At 36.4% G+C, this 22431-nt stretch overlaps 1 protein-coding gene across 1 annotated transcript; it reads left to right on the top strand.

Annotated features, from left to right (window-relative positions):
* Positions 1-17742: 17742 nt before the first annotated feature.
* Positions 17743-21016, top strand: LOC138877846 (uncharacterized). Its single transcript, XM_070157489.1, has 6 exons — positions 17743-17983; positions 18216-18364; positions 18449-18747; positions 18964-20047; positions 20129-20777; positions 20922-21016. The coding sequence occupies exons 1-6, from the start codon at positions 17743-17745 to the stop codon at positions 21014-21016; spliced, it is 2517 nt and encodes an 838-aa protein (XP_070013590.1).
* Positions 21017-22431: the final 1415 nt, after the last annotated feature.

Genomic DNA, 22431 nt, shown 5'->3' with positions numbered 1-22431 from the left:
CTGGTATGTCCTGATTTAAGCTTTAGCACCACGACAATGTGTTTATTTACTGTTTTTGTATCCATGTCTACTTACTGTTTCTGTATAGTTCAACAATTAAATTAGTATGTTGATTTCTATCTGCATGTTTCTATTATGAATCCCAAACCTCTGCCCCCTATGTGTTTGAGCTACGGTTTAAGGCATGGCAATATGCAAATTATTGTCCATGAATTAAATTTGATCACTTGGGATCCTAGCCTCTAAATACTGTGTTCTAACAGGCTTATGGGTGTGCTAGAATTCTCCATTGCTGGGTATGCCCACAGCCTGCCATTGCCTCTTTACAATCTTCCCATTCCCCTGAACCCCTATTTGTACTTATTTGTAACTATTTCCCTTCCCCTTTCCCTCTCAGAATTCTGTTCCTGCACTTGCACTCTCTCTTAGTATTTAAGTTCTGCTCCCCCCCCCCTCCTCTTGTGAGCCTTGCCTGGGGACCTTGAGCTCCCTTTGAACTTTGACACTTGAGGGTTGACCTTTCCACATTGCACTTGTCTTAATCTGGTAATACGTTTGGGTGTGAGCACTGCCCGGAGTTCATTTGAGACTCTTAGGGAACTCTGACACACTCAAATGTTAGAAAGGCTTTTGGATCATGAATCTCTTGGAGTCGGTTTACCTCATATTTCTGACACGAAGTCTAAATCAGGCTCTCCTTGGTTGTACTTTTTATTTCTAATGTATTTTTTTACTTTATTCTGGGATGTAATAATTTTGTAATAAACATTTGGGGCTGATTAGTGAAAAAAGGGGGTAATTATGTATGCAAAAAGGGTAGATACCATGTCTATAGGAATTCTGAATTCTGCATAGATACCACGTCTAAAGGTTTTCGAATTCTGCAAATTCAAATGCATATAGAAAGCATGTCTCTATGGAATTCTGAATGTCCATTTTCATATAGAAATCATGATCATAGGTGGGGTACTCTCGTCTAGAAATCATGTTTATAAGTCAATCTGAATTCTACATATGCATATAGAAAATATGCTTATAGGTCATTCTGAATCCTGTATATCCATTTTTCTCATATTGAAATCATGTTCATAGGTCTTAAACAAATTTTTGCACCTAGATACCATGCTCATAGGACTTAAACATTCAATTTCACTTAGGTATCATGTCTTAAACAGAATTCAGCATCTAGATATCATGTTCATAGGTTTAAGACGAGTCTTCTGCATTTTTATACTACGTCTACAAGGTTTTAAAATTAGTAACGCCTAGAAAGCATGCCTATATGAGTTTCTAATTGAATCTGATTCGCCTCACTTAATGTTAGATATAACATCAGTAACAAAAGATACTGTCAGTTGCAGAACTTATAATCAATTTGTTTAAATTCTGCCTTTCTTTTAATAATCTGAGTCTCTCACTTAGCCAGTTTAACGAGTATGCATATAGGGTTTCAAATAATTCATTTCAAGTTTTACTGTCTTTTGAATCATGCCTATAGGACCTTTGTCCTAGCACTTAGGCAGGCCTTAGGATAATAGCTATAAATTGAATCTGTGCTATTAACTACAACCAGCAGGCAGGCCTGACTTGTGCTTCTTATCTAAATTATGTAATCAATTAGTCTGCCTCAACCTTTAAGTTCTTTATCAAACCATAAACAGTATGTGAAAGTCATGTTAATTATGTGCTTTCTTTGCTCAAGGAAGTATATCTAAGCCCATCACTTGTTATGTGCTTTCCCCAACTTGCTATACATGTATTTGTATGTCGCTTTAGAATTTTGTCTTTGAAACTACAAATAAGCCTAATATCCCTCCCTCTTAGGATTAGTAGTCCTAAATGCCTCCGGACTGATAGGATTAGGACGGGTAATAGCGTGCAATAAGTAATCGAGACCATTTCGCGCTTTAATATCTTAACGGGGTGGGAAGGGTAGGTATGGATATGATGACCACGAGATAATGTCACGTGTAGCCCCTCATTGAGGAGTGATTACCGGGCATTGTGTGGGGTGATCCATATTATTACTAAACCTAGGACCCCCCTTTCCCTTCGTTTTCTTTGTTTCTTCTAAAGATTTCAAACTATTTCTTTTAAGAAAATCAGCTTCCTTTCAATTCTTTCCCAATTTTGTTTGTAATCATTATGTGAAAATTCCCTCTTATTCGAAATTTTATTTGCCTACATGTTACTTGCACCTAAGTTCACAACAATAGTCTAGCCGGGAACCACACTAGTGGATTCTGAGGGGTGCCTAACACCTTCCTCTTGGAATAATTTCAATCCCTTACCCAATCTCTGGTTACTCAAAATCAAACCCTCTTGGTGTCATAATGCACCTTAATTATTAGGTGGCGACTCTTTAATTCAAACCCAAATTTCCAAAAGGGAATGAGTTGTCCTCCCAAATGTCATAAACCTGATTTCGCTCGAGAAAAAGGGGGCGCGACAAGTACAAGATTTTCTCTACTTATTTAATGGTTTTCATGAGTAACTAAGTTGATTAATCATCGTTGACTTGCCTGACGGCGATGTTAGGTGCCATCACGACCAATAATAGATTTTGGGTCGTGACATCTAAATTCTATTTAGATGGCTTATTTGACTATACTTATATGACAATCCATGAATGATTTATAGTGCTTATAGCATTAATTCTTGGAGAATTTCTTGCTCCCGAATTACCACATCCTAAGTGTAATTTGTGCACATATATATCTTGCTATCACTACATACATGATAATATGATAGCAAGAGTTTTTGCCACTATGTGATGATATTGAAATAAAGATTCCAACAAGATCATATGAAAACAATACATCTCTATCAGGAATGATGATTTCAAAGTGCAACATATTCATTCAAGTTAATATGTCTGATTTGTTTATTAAATCTCTACCAACAATCTTTTGAAGATGGTGCACAAGATTGGAATGTTAAGGCTCAAAGATGTGAATTAATTGTCTCATCAAGGGGAGTTAATACCCGTTGTACTCTGTTTCCTATAAGGTTTTGTCCCACTGAATATTTCTTGCAAAGTTTTAATGAGGCAACAAAAGACGTATTTCTAAATATGTGTACTTTTTTTCCTTCACTAAAAATTTTTTCCACTTATTTTATTTTAATTAAGGTTTTAACGAGGCACATCATCTGTTGAATAGATATTCAATGGGGAGTGTTATAAGTAGAATTGTATTTACGATGAATGCCTATATTTTGAGAGATTTTAGGATTTGTTACTTGATGGCGAAGTCACTCTTTCCCTATAAATAGAGGGGTTCTATTCCATTGTAATTTATCCTAAATCAATACGAGTTCTCTCTTTTCTCTGTAACATTCTTCTTTTCTTTTATTTTCTTTTATTGTTTTATAACACAATCATAATTATTTCATGTTACCCAATCCCATATAAGATATGATCCAAAAGAGAATTTGAGAAGATAACTTCTGCACACAGAAACTCTCCAAATTACCTTGTTTTTTTAAATTCTTGAAGGTTAACACACACACATATATAGATCGTCTAATTATAAGATCTATAGATGGTGCAAAATTCTAGGGCGTTTTCCTGATGTAAATGTATACATATTATTTTCTAAAACCTTAATTAGAGTCTATAATTAGTAATCATATTTATTTGATATTAAATATTCATACTCAGTTTCTATATACATTTGAAAGGTAGTTGTATTTAAATAATTTAAGTTATATTTTATAATTCAAATAAATGTTTTAAATTTGATTTATAATCATAAATTTGTATTTTTTTTTTTTGTGAAGGTTTTAGAAATGGTATTTTCAACATGGATCATAATTCATAAGTAGATATTTGATTTCATAAGAGCAAGGTGGGAAGTTCTTGGAGGGAAGGATGCCGGAGGTCTATTTGGAAATAGTCTCTCTACCTCAGGATAGGGGTAAGATCTGCGTACACACTACCTTCCCCAGACCCCACTAAGTGGGATTATACTGGGGTGTTATTGTTGGTAATTTTTTCAAATACTTTCTATGCTTCGTCTAAAAGAAATGGATTCAGTTAAATTCATTGAACCCATACTCCATCCCTCTTGATCAATAGGCTGTGCCGACAAGGAATATATTGCTCTAATGGAAGCAATGCACGAAATTGTTTTGAGATGAAATCGGGCTTGGACTCATATGCTATCTTAGGTTGGGCCGAAAAATAGAATGTTTAGTTCGTTTCTGCCTGAACAATGACTTGTATGGTCAATTTTTAAGTAAAAATTGTACGGGGCGACCGAACTTATACTTATTTTTTTGAAAATTTTAACTGATACCCACTTTTTAAATAATTTCAGCCCCTTTCTCCTTCTCATTCTCGTTCTTATTCTCATTCTCAACGTCCACAACCTCCCTCTGGTAAGGTTGTCGGAATTTCTTCGGTATGACCATATAAAATGTTTCATTAAAATAATAACTTTAAAACGGCATTAATTTTGGAGTTTGATTTTAGCTTTTGGTTTTCTTTTTTCTTTTTTTGGGTGTTCAAAATTCCTATTTTAACTGTGATCAAGACGATGTTTAAACTAAGCTTTGGTTTGCTTGATAAAGCTATTTCTCTGGCGTATTGTTCTAAATTTGGTGTTAATGGCCCACTCATCTATACTTCTGGACATAAATTCAACTCTAAGAAGACTGAAGTTCGCCAGTTACAAATAAAAACTTTGCCAGTTACAAACAAAAACTGCAGCTCTAGAGCTGAAGTTCGCCAGTTACAAAACAAAAACTTCAGCTCGAGAGCTGAAGTTCGCCAGTTACAAAAACAAAAACTTCAGCTCTAGGGTTGCAGTTCGCCAGTTACAAAAGAAAACTAATTACAAAAACAAAAACTTCAGCACACTTGGTTCAGCACGCTTGCTACTTCAGTCCCGTCTACTAGAATGTTGAAGTTTTGCGTGATTGCCTTTGCTACTTCAGCCTTGTATGCTGAAGTTACGCGAAAAAGTGGGTACGCTTGCAATATTTTTTGCAAAGCGGACACAAGTTAAAACGTGACCCAAAAAGCGGGTATAGATGCAAATGCCCCAATTATTAATCATGAATTTTCCAATTAATGACTCATACTGTTTGTCTAAATAAGTGTGTTTAAATTTGAATATGGTTCTATGAAAAATTGGACAAAAATAAAATAAAAAAAAATAGCCAGATTTATAACTGGTAATTGAAAAATAGCCACAATTTCAAAAGTAATTCAAATTTAGCTACTTTTTCATGTAACGATAAAATATGAATAAGAACACTCTTAAAAATCAGAAAAAATTCCAACATAATTTGCTGGAGTTCGAATTTTTTACTATCAGATTCCAGCATAATGTGCTGGAATTTCATAATGTGCCGGAGTTCCAACATAATATGCCAGAAGTTTATACGCAGGAGCTCCATAATACAATATATTATGCTGGAGTTTTTCATGTTTCAACAAAATAGTGGTTATTTTCAATAACCAGTCCGAAAACTGCCTAGCCGGTGCTATTTTATAGAAATATTTGGAGTGATTGTCGTTTAGACTTGTTAGAAATAGTCTACGGAGGTTGCTTATCAATTTTGAAGTTATTTAATGGAGATTTGGATTGGTCTTGAACAAGAATTATAACTGAAAATCATAAAAGAAGTTCGTCTACAGACACTTATTTACTTTTATATTATACTAGTCTTAGCGGCACGTGTGTTGCGCGTATATCTCGTGTATCGTGTACTTTTGTATAAATGCAATTACAAATGTAGTGTGAGTTATAATAAAAATTAAAAGTTCTTTAAAATGATGAATGTTTAATATGTTTCGCTAATTCTATAACGAAAAACCTATTGTCCGCATAAGTTCTCATATACTTTATTGAAATATCGACACATGGGTTTTATACATGATTTCGAAGTTCAAACAGAATAAGCACAATGTTAACTTTTATTAATATATCTCAATAGTATTTTAGATATTTACACTTCTTTTTAAGAAATAACTTTAAAAGGTAAATTTATGATGTATCAAGCTTGTGCAGTTTATTAAGATGAAACAACAAAAAGGATCAAGACAGTTATAAGGTAGCTATGGTTATGCTTTGATTTTAACTTATTATTTATTATAAAATAATTTTATTATTTTGTATCAATAATACTTTTAAAAATAGTACATGATTGAAGGGTGAGGAGATAAGTTAATGTCACAAGGATATATTCAATCATAAAGTTATAATATTATTAGTTTGGTGATAAATTAACGCTAAGCATAATTTATAGAGAAGTAGGAATGGTTCTTCTTATATCAAACTAAAATGAACTTGGCACTTTTCAAGAGAAAAATAAATTTTATTCAAAGTAGAAATATAATATTTTTAAAATTCAAAAAGTAAGTAGAAAGGGGTAAAAAGAATTCCTCAATTTTTGTTCGATAAGCAGTAGAATTGCCGAAACAAAATCCGTGAACAAAGTAGTTAGAATTTTCATTTTAATAAAGTCTTTTTCTCTTTTATTTACGTTTATGATAATTTGGCATTTAAAATAATTTATTTTTAAAAGATATATTTCTCCTTGTAATCAACTTAGATTTTAGGAATTGAAAAAAAATCTAGTTCTTGAAAATGTTTATCATTTATTTATGCTAGGAATTTAAGGAATGTATTATTTTACTTTTCTTTGATTTATGTTAGAAATTTTAGGAATGTTCTATTTTTCCTTTTAACTTGTAGATCAGATTTTTTATTCCTAAGTGTATTTCATATTATATAAAATATAATTATAATCAGTATATATTTTTATTGAAATTAGGAGTTGTTAGGCACTTTGAGCACAATTTCGTCCATTCCTGAAAAGATAATTTTTTTTAATTTACGTTTAATATAATATTTAGTTTTCCTAAAAATTTATTCCGATACTTTGACATTAAAGAAATAAGATGAACAAACATATTTCAAAAGAATCAAATTAACAACAAAAATGTTGTTTTGCTACTGTTTGGTTATCAGAAAGGAGGATTAAGTGTTCAAAGTTATTTCACTACTTAATATAAATGAAATAAGATTAACGGACATATTTATAAGGAATTAAATTAACAATAGAATGTTGTTTTGCTATCATTTGATTATTAGAAAGGACGAGAAAGTGTTCAGAGGTTCTTTTTTCTTTTTCTAGTATTTGATATGTAGCAAAGTTTTCGTAAAAAAAAAATTCACAACAAAAATCGATATATTTCCTTCTTACACAATTTCGTAGGAATTGTAGTTGAATACAAGTTCCTAACTTTATCTATACTATATTAAAAGCACGAAAGCCCTTAGCGAAATGTCGTTCGCCTTTTTTGCTCTTTAAAAAAAGATTTCACACTAGATAAAATTATTATTTACCCTTAAAATCAAATAAAACTGTATTTATTAAAACTTCCCATATTTGAATTATTATGTAGGAAGCCCTAATATTTAGGACCTTAAAATCAACTAAATTGTATAAAGTAAAGTTCTAATTTAGGACCAAATATATTAATTAACTTACGTTGAAATACATTAGAAACTCAAAATCTTTAATATCTCACCAGAAACCATTAAACTTAAGATTCAAAGCCATTAACGGAAAAAATTGAACAACTACTGAAACCTTTTTTATTTGAAGAAAAGAGGTACGAATTTTTATGTTATAAATTTTTGGAGTTGGAAACAATTTAATTCTATCTTGAAAAGGTATTTTTCTCTTTTAGTTACAATTATATTTTAAGAATTAAATATAATTTAATATTTTTTAAAAAAAGTTTTTGTTTATTTTACTTCGCGCCTAGATCAGCGATATCAATATTCATTATTTCAATAACTTATATATTTTTACAATTTTTACTTTATAACTTAAATGTGTTATTTAATAATATTTCTATATTTTTAAATAATTATATAGTTGTTGATATAGGTATACGCACAAAACGTGTACCTTAAGTACGAAGGTCATTAGCCTCTTTAAAAATATATTTTATATTGGACAAAGTAGTAATTTTAGTTATTTTTCTAATATTTAGGATTAATCATTAATTATTTTTCTCATATTTAAGAAAAATTATTTAATTAGTTGCCTACTATTTAGGACTTTGACATGGAAAATCATATAATTATCTTTTTGTTATAAAAATATTTGTTTAAGAGTCCTTGACGAGCACTTTTGTTTTGGTTAAAAAGTTTTAGTTATAGTATTAATTATTTTTCTTTTCTTTTTCAGAACTCCTTTTTTCGAATAATTATGTAATTTGATTATACAATGAGCTACAGTAATTTATTCCTTTTCTAATCCGTTGAAATAATTCATATAATATTTATCATTAATTAAAAATTAAATAATCTGCTTTTTGATCTCAAAAAAATTGTTATTTTCTATCAATTTGTTAATCCTTTTTGAGTCTTCTAAAATGAAGTAGTGAATAACTTTTTTTTAAAAAAAATAAAAAGTTCTTAAGTCTTAAAGGATTATATGATTAAAAAAGAAGCATGATAATTTATGAATTTAAAGCTAGTGAATTAAAACATTAAAATAAATTTTTAGGTGAATATATTGACCGATGATTGAGAATTTGTATGAAGATTCATCATTTTAGAGAATATTAGCTTATATTTTATTATTCAAACATAATATTTTAATATTATTTACATAATATTTTAAAATTCTTTCTTATTGAGATAGTGTACACGCGCAAAGCGCGTACCCTAAGACTAGTACTGCAAATAGAGTCTTAGCTCCTTCGCTCTAAAAAAGAAGAAAGAGAAAGTCCCAAGAACAAGTCACCGGTTACCCCAGCCAATCCAAAACAAGCTTCCATGTCCTCCAGATTGGAAATGGAATTCACTGACCAAGAACTAGATCAACTCAATCGAAGCACCCACAAGCCTTAGGATGGAACAACACCCACACAACCTCCATCAACTGGCAAGGTAAGTTATCGTAACACCCTTTCTTTACCACTGTCTGCTACACCCAATGACCATGAATCAACATTTTAAAACAATTTATCTCTACTGCTCTACATGATGAGCAAATTAACTCATCCAATCATCCCCACTTCATTCCTATTTCCTCATATGACAAAACCAGACTATACCGACCTTGGCACCAATCAGTTATTGTGAAACTATTTGGAAAAAAAATATCTTACACTAACCTTAAAAGTAAATTACAATCCTTATGGCAGCCAAGTGAATCTCTTAAATTAATAGATCTAGGGTTTGATTACTATCTGATTAAATTTTTCTACATCGATAATTATACAACCGCCCTAAGAAAAGGCCCTTGATTTATTCGATCTCAATATTTAACAGTACAACTGAGGAACCCAAGTTTAACCCCGCTATAGAACAGACAAACTACTCTACTATTTGGATACGCTTATAAGAGCTACCTACTGAATATTAGGACTTCCAAATATTTCGCATAATAGCAGCTTCATAGTAATGTTATTAAAAATTGATACCTCACCATTAACACTTTGAGGGGTAGGTATGCAAAACTTTGTCTATTAGCTCCTATTGGTAAATCCTTACGCACAGAAGTCCTCTGAGGAAAACGTACCCAACCGATTCATTACGAAGACTCCACTAATTCATGTATATAGTATATATGGATGTTTAGTCCATAATTTACATTACTGTCCGAAAAATAACACTCCAAGCTCGTCTGCCAATCTATCCACACATGTCACTAATTTACCTACAACTGACAATAATACCAAGCCCTTGGAAGACGGTTTCTTACCTAAAGATTTCTAAAACTACTAGAGGCAAAACCAATACTGAAAACACAGCTACCGCCCAAACCAAAAATACGGCTGAACACATTACTGACAATGAGGCCCACTTACAAGATTATCCACAAAATCATATAGCCCTAACAAATATGTTTGAATTCCCCCTAAAACCCTATTCGATCACCCCACTACTATGCTATCTGTTACTTCTCCAGCCGATCACCATATCCTAATCTCACCTCATTTCATAGCCAGTTATACTAGAAATACAAATACATCCACTGCCGCTACACAAATGGACTTTACCTTTGCTTTAGCAAAAAATCTCATCACTTCTCCATTTCTTCATTCCTTAGTCCGTAAATCTCAACAACAAAAAATGATGCACCATTCACCAAAACCTAGGACCTCATCATTAAACATTCACTATCACCAAACATCCCCTATATTCACTGCTGACCCTCAAGACCTACACTCCATCAATGACGACACACCACTTCCATCCAACACGTTATCACCTTAAGAGCTTAGCACACTACCCTCCATGCATCATTCACACAAGGAACCACAGTCACAACTACTTACTCCTCCTACATCTACACAGAATCGTATCCACACCCATACTGCAAAACAACCATCAACTCCAATCACTACCATCACAAACTCTACTCATGACATTGCCCAAACTACCATAAGAATTACAACATCCACTGCTTACACATTGGAACTTCCACCTCAACAAGGTGATCATCACTTTTCTTGTGAGAACCTAAGCCATGCAGAACAAGGGCTGCCATCCACATTCACACAACACTTTATAAATACACACTCTCATCAAAATATACCTCTATTTATTACACCTTCTCCTAACCACATCTCCCATAATGCATCGATAACAGTTCAACATAACTCATCCCCATCATCACCGCCAGAGGTGTTACGCCAACACTGGTCACATCACCCACCACCACTATCCATCCATTCAAAATCACCATGCCTATGCTCACCCGCAGCCACTAATAGCGGGGCCCTTACTTTGTCATCACTCCCTGCACTACTTCAACCCCATGCCACTTCAACTACTACTAGTTCCACCACCACCCATTCTCTTGGACCTGCACATGTAATGCAATTAATCAAACAACAAGACATCACCGCCCTCCAACTTCAAGCATATCTCCAACAGTATCAACAATGACAATACCATATTTACCAGTCGCAGTTGCCACGGGGTGCGCCCCAACAACTCAACTACTGACCCTGGTATGCCACAAACCAACAACCGATGAAAGACATTCAACAACTGGAGCAACCAACACAGGTAGCACACGAGATATTGGAAATACCACTACCAATATCACCACCTATAACTCATCCACAGGAGACGCCACCTCAAACAGACCAAAAAGAAGAAGAACCTGACCTGTCAGAGACTTTAATGGAGACACTAGTGTTGAACGATTATATGATGATCTCCATGCCAGAAAATATAGAAAAAAAATCTAATATTCATCCCACCTGCAATGGAGAAAGCCTCATTAAATATCCGCCACGACCCCTTCTCCTTGGAGGAGAAATACATGATTCTCATGCACCCTCCAAGACAACCTACTGCATGCAACTCTTTATAATCCACCGCACCTGCTAATGCATCTGGAACTATTCCTAGCTACATGGGAACCACCAATTCACAATGATAGTCTAATGAAGATCATGTTATGGAACTGCCGGGGAGCAAACAATTAAGAGTCCCGCCGGAATCTAACTTTTCTGCTCAATTGGAATAATTCATCCATTTTATGCTTCACATAAACCAAAATGGAGGATCATACAGATCTTCTTAATGACTACAACTTCACTGATCTCAGACAAGTTGCTGCAAGGGGCCAATCAGGAGGAATTGTGCTACTATGATGCTCTCACGACCTAATTGTGAACCCGATGGCTATCACGAGCCAGGAGATCCACGCCTCTGTCCAGGTAAGCAAATCTCCCACTTGGTTTTTAATCTATGCTAGTAATTTATACGTCCATAGAGAAATCTTATGGCAAAACCTTTCGAAATTTCATAAAATATCATAACCAATCATGGCTCCGCCGTGGTGATTTTAATGAAATCTCTAACTCCCCCGAAAAATTTGGAGGAGCACCAACAAGAATAAATAGATCCTTTGCTTTTAATAATTGTATTAATAATATCAACATGATTGACCTGGGCTTCCCAGGCTCCCGCCTTACTTGGACTAATAAACCTAAAACACATCAACCTCAAACATCTAACAATAGGCTTATCATGGAATGTTTGGACAAATTTTACGCAAACCATGCGTGGGTCAATCTATTCCAAGATTCTCATGTGACACATCTACTACGTACACACTCCGACCACTGCCCGATGATTCTTAACCTCACAAAAACCTATTCTAAACCTAACTCTAATGTCAAACTTGAAACTCTAGCATTCTGATTTTTCTCGTCTGCTAAACGAAGCTTGGCTTAATCAAAATGACTATCTTATAGGTCTAAACATTTTCACTGACACCGCTACTGATTGAAACAACAATACTTTTGGAAATATTTTCTATAAAAAAAACTTTATTAGCTAGATTACAAGGCCTCCAATGTATGGATCCTAACCACAAAAATTCTTTTCACTACAACTTAGAAAATAAGCTTACTACGGATTTTAATATTCTTCTTCACCACGAAGAAGAATTCTGAAAATTAAATCTAGACTTTAGTGGCTAAACGATAGTGATGCGAACACCACCTTTTTCCACCTCTCCACTATTCAACGACGAAGACACAATCACATATTAGCTTTACATGATGTCGTAGGAAAATGGACTTTTAACATTTCTGAAATACATGATACAATTATTTCTCATTTAAACTCTATTCCACCCAATTATACTCGAGCTGCTATGATCACACCCACTCCTACTATAATTATTTAACAGATGAAGAGATCCACAAGTTACAACTTCCCTTAACCCCTTCAGAAATCAAAAATGTTGTTCACTCCTTCAAACCATTAAAAGCTCCTGGACCTGATGTGACCTCATTTTTTCTAAAAATTTGGGAGCAAACAAAGCATGCAGTTATACACACTTGTCATACAGCTTTCAACACATCCACTATTCCGAAAATTATAAAATCAACGTTCGTCACACTAATACCAAAAATACCTCACCTTGAAAATATCAATCAATATCGACCTATCAACCTTCGTAATACCATTTATAAAATCATCACTAAAATAATTGTTCATAGAATGAGACATCTCCTACCTAACCTCATCAATCCAACTCAAAGTAGTTTCATTCCTGGACATAGAGCAATCATCAATGCAATATTTGTCCAAGAACTCATCCATTCCTTCCATAGACAAAAAGGTCAAACTGAGAATATGATGATCAAAATCGATCTCGAAAAAGCATTTGACAGACTTGAATAATCCTTTATTCGTTTCTCCCTCCGACACTTGAAATTCCCTCTCAAATTGATAAATTTAATTATGTCCTGTGTTACCACTACTTCGATATCAATACTTGTCAACGGGAAACCTACCCTTTTTTTCATTCATCAAGAGGTTTACGACAAGGAGACCCTCTCTCTCCCTACCATTTATCATATGTATGAAATCCCTCTCAACTTATTGAACATCATATTGACACACTTACATGGACACCTATCAAAATTAATAGGACTGCATCATGACTATCACATCTATTCTTTACTGACGACCTAATCTTTTTAGCCAAGGCTAACACCAATAATTCTCAAACTATCATTAATATATCTAATCAAATAAGCTCTAAATCCAGCCAAAGTATCAACTACCAAAAAAATCGGCCTATTTAGACAACAACAATCGAAACGCCATCACTAATCCACTTAACATTTCCCAAGCCGAAAATTTCGGTAAGTATCTGGGCCTACCTATCACTAATCTCCAACCAAAATCCAACGACTACCAATATATTCTTGATAGATTCAGCATAAACTATCGGGCTGAAAAACTAAATTTCTAACACTTGCCGGACGGGCAACTCTTATTACCTCAGTCCTCAATTCAATTCCCATCTACACTATGCAAAATAATATCATTTCACCCAAAGTTACGAAACAACTTGATCGCATGCAGCGTAATTTCTTATGGGGTTCAACAATCCATCAACGCAAACTCCACTTAATCAACTGGGCTTTAGTAACAACTCCCAAAAAACATGGGGGACTAGGTATCCCAAAACTCAAATACAAAAATTTAGCTATTCTTGCCAATCTTTTATGGCGCTACTCCAACAACCCCTCAACTCTTTAGGCACATATGCTCTCTTCCAAATATAACTCGCATATATAAGCAAACCCCAAATTCATTTATCACCTTCACAATAAATCCAATGCCTCGTATATTTGGAACAGTACGACAAAGGTTGCTTAAATATGTCGACAAGGTACTAGTTGGCATATTGCCAACGGCCAATACATTAGCATGTGGAACGACCACTGGATTACAACAAACACCTCATTGAGGCAGCTCATACAAGGGCCCCTACCTTAACATGAAATTCTTTCACCCCTCTCCAACATCATAGCGTCTCATTCTTGAGATTTCTCTCCGCTTTCATTCATCCCACCCCTAAACATACACAAACCATATCATAATACACTCATACATACACAACCCTAAACATACACTCATACACACGTTTCCCTATGCTCCTGGCAAACTTTTTTGGCATAACACCTCCACTGACCACTTCTCCACATCCTCCGCCTACCATCTCACACTACAAAAAACAAACCCACGACCTACCCAATTCATTCATTCATTCATTCTTGGATATGGGAATTAACCACTTTACCAAAAATCAAATACTTCCTATGCTTTTTTTACATGTCAAACTCTCCATGACTTTGTTGCTACGTCGTAGGAATATTTCATCCACAACAATTTGTAAAATTTGTTCCCACCACACTGAAGACATTTCCCACATTTTCCTTCACTGCAAAAATGCTTTTACCTTATAGCAACATTTTGGCTACACCGTACCCTCCCACGATTTTTCCACTTGATTACAGCACCAATGTACCACTACCACCTTAATCCATACAACCTCCAACATTAATCTACCTTCCTCTATACTTACACTGGTCTATGAAAAATATGGATCACCCTCAATCTCAATGTCTTTAATAACACAAAACAAAATGTTTATATTCCTGTAGGCATATAAATTGTATTAGAATTAAATTTATTAAATAATTTGGACTATATTTAAAATTCAAGATATATGGTCCAAATAAATATTATAGGCTAATATAATTGAATTAATTATATAAGTCCAATACATATGGGTTAAATAAATAAGTCTTAATCCATTGGGCTAGAGTGATGAGCCCACTTCATCAAGCCCAAGATGTCATCTTTCTAGATGCCCAGTTTGGTGCCATGTGTCAAATGATGTGGCACGCCAAGTCAAACGAAAGAGCCAATAGGATTGTGCCATGTGTCAAAATGACAAGGCATGCCCAGTCACACTAAAAGGCCAATGAAATCGTGTCACGTGTGCAAGTGACATGTTCTGGCCAATCAAATGCGGTCATGTCACACTTCAATTTGATTGGTCGGAAAGAGTTTGTTCTTATCATGACTCATCCCTTCCACAACTATAAATAGGGGTTTTCATAACTCAGAAAAGACACCAGAAGTTATAACAAGAAGCAAGAAATAGCACGTAGATCAAACGCGGCAAATTCCTCCATAAGTTTCAAGCTTCAAGTTCAATTTCAAGAAATCAAGTTCAAGCTCAAGAATGAAGAACAAATCAAGTTCAAGCTCAAGAACGAAAACCAAATCAAGTTCAAGATCAAGCTCAAAGGCCCTTGAATTTATTTACCATTGAAAAGAAGAATAAGAGGATTCATAGAGATTGTAACACTCAAATATTTGAAATAAAATACTACAATTGTTGCGATATTTTTCAGTCTTGATCTTATTTTCTCGACGCAAATTTATTGTCTACAAATTTTGGCATGCCCAGTAGGACAATCTCAACCTCTCATCTCAACTTTTCAATCACCAAAGTTGTTAGCAGCCTTGGTGGATGTTGATCTGGAATGGATTTTCTTCGAAGCCATGTTCTTTAGGACAACAAGCACCCCAAGTGCTATCCGCATCAACCCCTGTTTTCGGATCTTCATCCTCAAAAGGAGCAAGATCTTCCACAAACGCATCTGAAGGAGGAAGAGATGTTGCTGAAAAGATCAAGAAAACTCTTACTCTGCTTGACCTCTCCGGCTCCAAGTACTCTATTGTGAAGGAAGATGATGATGCTTCAAGCGATGGATCCTCCCCACTTACACCACATAGCGTGAGCCAATCAAGGATCAATTTGTGTGAAAATCCATGCTACTCTCCATCATCCACGCCAATCATGCAATCCATGGTGACAAACACTTCATCTATGGAGGAGTAGTTGGCAAACTTGATGGAAAGCTGGCTTGACCAAATGCATGCAAAATCAAGAGGCTAGAATTGAAAAGCTAACAGACAGGGTGGGAATATTGATGGAAGAAGAATCTACCCATGCACTCGGCAAGCTCCCAGAAGTTCTAGAGAGTGACTCTCCCCCAAGACACGCAACATCCACTAAGACTATCCCTATCTCATCTGAAAGGATGATTCCAATCGATCAACTGAAGGAGTTCATCGAAGGAACCATTAAGAGACGAAGTTTCTACCAAATCCTCCCTTACATACGCAAAGCCGTACACTGCAAGGGTCAATATGTTGAATATGCCTGCTAGCTATCAGCCTCCGAAGTTTCAATAGTTTGATGGTAAAGGTATCCCAAAGTAACATGTTGCGCACTTCGTGGAGACGTGCAACAATGCTGGGACTTATGGAGATTACCTCATCAAGTAGTTTGCTCGCTAAAAGGAAATGTTTTTGACTGGTACACGGACCTCGAGGCTGGATCTATCGACAGTTGGGATCAACTAGAGCAAGAATTCCTCAATCGCTTTTATAAGACAAGACGCACGGTGAGTATGATAGAGCTTACAAATACTCGTCAACGAAAGGGGTAACCAGTTATCGAATTTATCAATCGTTGGAGGAATGCAAGCCTCAACTGCAAAGACAGGCTTAGTGAAGCTTCAGCCATAGAGATGTGCATCTAAGGCATGCATTGGGGATTGCGCTATATCTTGCAAGGTATCAAGCCTAGCACATTTGAAGAACTTGCAACTCGTGCCCATGACATGGAATTGAGCATGGCCTCCGCTGGAAATGAAAGGCTACCCATCTATGAACCTCGCAAAGCGAATGACAAGCAAGAAGTCAGGAAGTGGGTCAAGTTCGTACCCAAGTCTAAAAGCAAAGAAGCTATGAATGTCAATACGTCACCTATGAAGTTCACGACGAAGGTGAGCAAGAAGCAGAGTATGAAATCCACTTTTTACATGACAAGCCAAGTGGAAAGTTGACTATAAAAGAAATGCAGGAAAAAGAGTACCCATTCCTGGATTCTAATACCAGCCATTTTCGAAGAACTCCTCGAGTTAAATCTCATTGAGCTTTCGGAGATAAAGCGACCAAATAAAGCTGGGAAAACAAATGACACAAACTACAGCAAATATCACCGACTTGTAAGCCACCCTCTGGAGAAGTGCTTTGTCTTCAAGGATAAAGTCATGGATTTAGCTCACGAAAAGAAGATCGTGCTTGAAGATGAGAAAGCAAGCACAAACCAAGTCTCTATCACCTTTGGCTCATTCAGTCCGGATGACTTATGTGGTTTTAAAGAAAGTAAAGATGAAGAATTACTAGAGAGCGACAAAGCTAAAGTCAATCAACTTGATGATGATGAAGGTTGGACATTGGCGACTCGTCGTAGGCACCACAAAAGGAGCCCACGAAAATAATCAATAGAACAATCGACAAGAAAGATGATGATAAAACAACGAAAAAGAATCCAGTTAGTCATTTGAAGAAAGCAAAAGTGGAGATGCACCATTCTCAAAATCCACGAAATCTAGTGACCTTGGAGGAGTTTTTACCAAGTAAGTTCCGCACGAAGATTTCCCATGAGGGCATTGATGCCTCTAGTTACCATGCTGACAAAGGGGAAGAAAAGAGTGATGACCTACCGTTGGCATCATCTTTGGAAAAGCCCATCGAGTCCACTCCTCAAGAAGTTAATGCTTGTGAGGAAAAGGTCACGTTCACAAATGACGATCTTTTGCTAGGTGACACTCCTCATAACCGCCCATTGTACCTGGTTGGCTATATGCGCGATGAAAGGGTAAATCGGATTTTGGTTGATGGAGGATCCTTAGTGAACATTTTGCCAATACACACTGTGAAAGAACTTGGTATTCCCATGAACGAACTCTCAGAATGTCGTGTGATGATCCAAGGATTCAACCAAGGGGGGCAAAGATCCATAGGCACGATCAAGCTGGGAATTGCATATTGAAGATATGCAATCAAGTGCATGGCTGCATGTGATCGACGCGAAGACTTCATACAATGTTTTGCTTGGAAGGCTTTGGATATATGAGAATAAAGTAGTTCCATCTACCTACCATCAATGTTTAAAATACTACGAGGGTGAAGTCGAGAAGACGGTAGTTGCTGATAATGGGTCATTCACCGAGGTTGAGTCACACTTCGCCGATGCAAAGTTCTACCTGAAAAACCACATTATGTAGGAGCTAAAAGCTGATGATGGCATGAAAAGCAAGAATAAAGAGCCCTTAACTAAAATAGAAGAGGTGACTACTGGTGAAGCCAAAGCTGCTAGTAAGGAGGTACAACCCAATGCGAATAAGTCTTATAGGGGAAATGTTACGTCTTGTGGCAAGAAAGTAAGTCCGGCACTCCAATATATCCCTAAAAGGAAGAAAGATGAAAGTGAATCATCTAATCGCCAAGCCAACATGCTAAAGGAGTTAACTCTTCCGGTCAAACGAATTGAGGCAGTAAAGTCGTACTCAATGCCACTTGCAGGGTTTGTAGCCCAAAATCGTTTGTAGAATGTGGCACTCCCTACAAAGTGAATAGATGAAGGTTTTGACCCTAATGCTTACAAGCTATTTGCAGAAGCTAGATACAATCCCAATAAGCTGTCAAAGTTAGGGTAGCTCCCATCGGAAGCTTCAACGAGGCAACAACGTGAAGGTTTGGGATACAAGCAACTGTCACCAGTGCGCATCTCAATAAGAAGGGTGAGCAACAACTATATCACTGTAGAAGATGAATTAGCCGCTTCTAACAAGCCTTCTGTCTTTGATCGACTTGGAAGATCACCGGTGAGGACCTCCGTGTTTGAAAGATTGGGTCCACTAAAGAAGGGTAACAAGTTCTGGAGAAATTTTCAAAGCATAAGAACACCCTCTTCACCCAAAATCCAGGAGATCTCTAAGTATTTCCAAAGTTTGGTTCCTTCTAGAATGAGGCGACAAACAAAACTTGTGGTTTCATGTAAAGAAGTACTGAAAGTAAAGCCATATATTGTGGTCTATACTAAGGAACGTGATGAATATGGAGAAAGTGTAGGTTCTTCGTATCATGTCACTAGACAAGTCAAGAATGGCATTCCATTTTCGTTGGAAGATAATGCGGAATTGGAGGATATTTCGTCGTGTTATCACATATCCTTCAATGATGGGGACCCTCAAGAAGATGAAGATGTGAAAGATGTTCCACCTGAACTTGAAGAAGGAGTGAAGACGACAGTTGATTCCTTAAGAGAAGTTAACCTTGACATCGATGAAGAACCAAGACCCACCTACCTAAGTGTTTTACTTGAAGCTGACGAAGAGAGCACTTATATTGAATTACTTAAAGAGTTCAGGGATGTATTTGCTTGGAGTTACAAAGAGATGTCTGGCTTGGACCCGAAAGTAGTAGTCCATCACCTTGTAGTAAAAAATGGTGCTCGTCCTGTTAAACAAGCTCAAAGGCGTTTTAGGCCAGACGTGGTTCCCTTGATTGAAACAGAAGTTCACAAACTCATCGAAGTTGGCTTTATTCGTGAAGTTAAGTACCCAACATGGGTTTCAAGTATTGTCCCTGTAAGGAAGAAAAATGGCCAGATTCGAGTATGCGTTGACTTTACGGATCTTAACAATGCATGTCCAAAAGATGAGTTCCCGCTTCCCATTCCAGAACTAATGATCGATGCTACTACTGGGTACGAGGCAATGTCATTTATGGACGGTTCGTCGGAATATAACCAAATACGCATGGCACCAAAGGATGAATATCTTACTGCATTCTGTACCCCAAAGGGTATTTATTGCTACAAGGTAATGTCTTTTGGCTTGAAGAAGGCTGGTGCTACTTACCAAAGGGCTATGCAGAATATTTTCGACGATCTTCTCTATAAGAATGTCGAATGCTATGTTGATGACTTGGTGGTGAAATCAAGAGAGAAGGGCGACCACATGAAAGAATTGAGGATATTATTTGAATTGTTCCGGAGATACCAACATAGGATGAATCCATTGAAATGTGTCTTTGGAGTTACTTCTGGAAAGTTCCTTGGTTTCATTGTCCGGCATCGAGGGATCGAAATTGATCAAGCCAAAGTGGATGCCATTTTGAAAACGCCTGAGCATCGAGATATCCATGAATTGAAAAGTTTGCAAGGAAAGCTAGCATACCCTAGAAGATTCATATCAAACCTGACTGGGAGGTGCCAACCGTTTAGTCGCCTCATGAAGAAAGGCATTCCTTTCAAGTGGGACCAAGCTTGTAGCAATGCCTTCGAAAGTATCAAAACCTACTTGGTGAAGCCTCCAGTTTTAGCAGCTCCTATACCTCGAAAGCCATTGATACTATACATTGCGGCGCAAGAAAGGTTTGTTGGAGCACTGTTGGCCCAAGAAAATAGTGAGGGGAAAGAAAACTCTCTTTACTACTTGAGCAGGATGATGACATCTAACGAATTGAATTATTTGCCAATTGAAAATTTGTGTTTGGCGCTAGTCTTCTCAATTCAAAAGTTGAAGCACTACTTTCAAGCTCATGTTGTCCGTCTTGTTTCTAAAGCAAACCCCATCAAGTTCGTGATGTCAAAACCTGTTCTTAGTGATAAACTAGCGAGATGGTACCTCCAATTTCAACAATTGGAGATTTTGTACATCCCTCAAAAGGCTGTAAAAGGACAAGCATTGGCAGATTTCTTGGCAGATCATCCGATACGTGATGACTGGGAGCTAACTGATGAACTATCTGGTGAGGACGCAATGGTCGTTGAAGTTCAACCTCCATGAAAGATGTACTTTGATGGTGCTGCGCATCGTGGGGGAGCCGGGGCTAGCGTAGTATTTGTCACTCCCCAAGGTAAAGTCTTGCCCTACTCTTTCACCTTGACACAACTCTGTTCCAACAATGTTGCTGAATATCAAGAATTAATACTTGGGCTTGAAATGGCTGTTGATATGAAGAAATTGCAATTGCAAGTGTTTGGTGACTTCCAGTTAGTGGTCAATCAGCTTTTGGGTAGTTACGAGGTCAAGAAGCCTGAACTACGCCTGAGGTCAAAAGTATGATATATATCATAATATGCAAATTAGACAAGAGGAGTTGCTCTGATGGTAAGCAACCTCCACTTCCAACCAAGAGGTTGTGAGTTCGAGTCTCTCCAAGATCAAGGTGGGAAGTTCTTGGAGGGAAGTATGCCGGGGGTCTATTTGGAAACAGTCTCTCTACCTCAGGATAGGGGTAAGGTCTGCGTACACACTACCCTCCCCAGACCCCACTAAGTGGGATAATACTGGGTTGTTGTTGTTGGTAATTTTTTCAAATAATTTCTATGCTTCGTCTAAAAAAATGGATTCAGATAAATTCATAGAACCCATGCTCCATCCCTCTTGATCAATAGGCTGTGCCGACAAGGAATATATTGCTCTAATGGAAGCAATGCACGAAATTGTTTTGAGATCAAAACGGGCTTGGACTCATATGCTATCTTAGGTTGGGCCGAAAAATAGAATGTTTAGTTCGTTTCTGCCTGAATAATGACTTGTATGGTCAATTATTAAGTAAAAATTGTACGGGGCGACCGAACTTATACCTATTTTTTTGAAAATTTTAACTGGTACCCATTTTTTAAATAACTTCAGCCCTTTTCTCCTTCTCATTCTCGTTCTCATTCTCTTTCTCAACGTCCACAACCTCCCTCTGGTAAGGTTGTCGGAATTTCTTCGGTATGACCATATAAAATGTTTCATAAAAATAATAACTTTAAAACGGCATTAATTTTGGAGTTTGATTTTCGCTTTTGGTTTTCTTTTTTCTTTTTTGGGGTGTTCAAAATTCCTATTTTAACTGTGATCAGGACGATGTTTAAACTAAGCTTTGGTTTGCTTGATAAAGCTATTTCTCTGGCGTATTGTTCTAAATTTGGTGTTAATGGCCCACTCATCTATACTTCTGGACTTAAATTCAACTCTAAGAAGACTGAAGTTTGCCAGTTACAAATAAAAACTTTGCCAGTTACAAACAAAAACTGCAGCTCTAGAGCTGAAGTTTGCCAGTTACAAAACAAAAACTTCAGCTCTAGAGCTGAAGTTCGCCAGTTACAAACACAAAAACTTCAGCTCTAGGGCTGCAGTTCGCCAGTTACAAAAGAAAACTAGTTACAAAAACAAAAACTTCAGCACACTTGGTTCAGCACGCTTGCTAC

The sequence above is a fragment of the Nicotiana sylvestris genome, chromosome 9 (assembly GCF_000393655.2).
Source record: "Nicotiana sylvestris chromosome 9, ASM39365v2, whole genome shotgun sequence".
In the NCBI taxonomy this organism is placed as follows: domain Eukaryota; kingdom Viridiplantae; phylum Streptophyta; class Magnoliopsida; order Solanales; family Solanaceae; genus Nicotiana; species Nicotiana sylvestris.
This window is presented reverse-complemented; position numbering and strand designations above follow the sequence as displayed.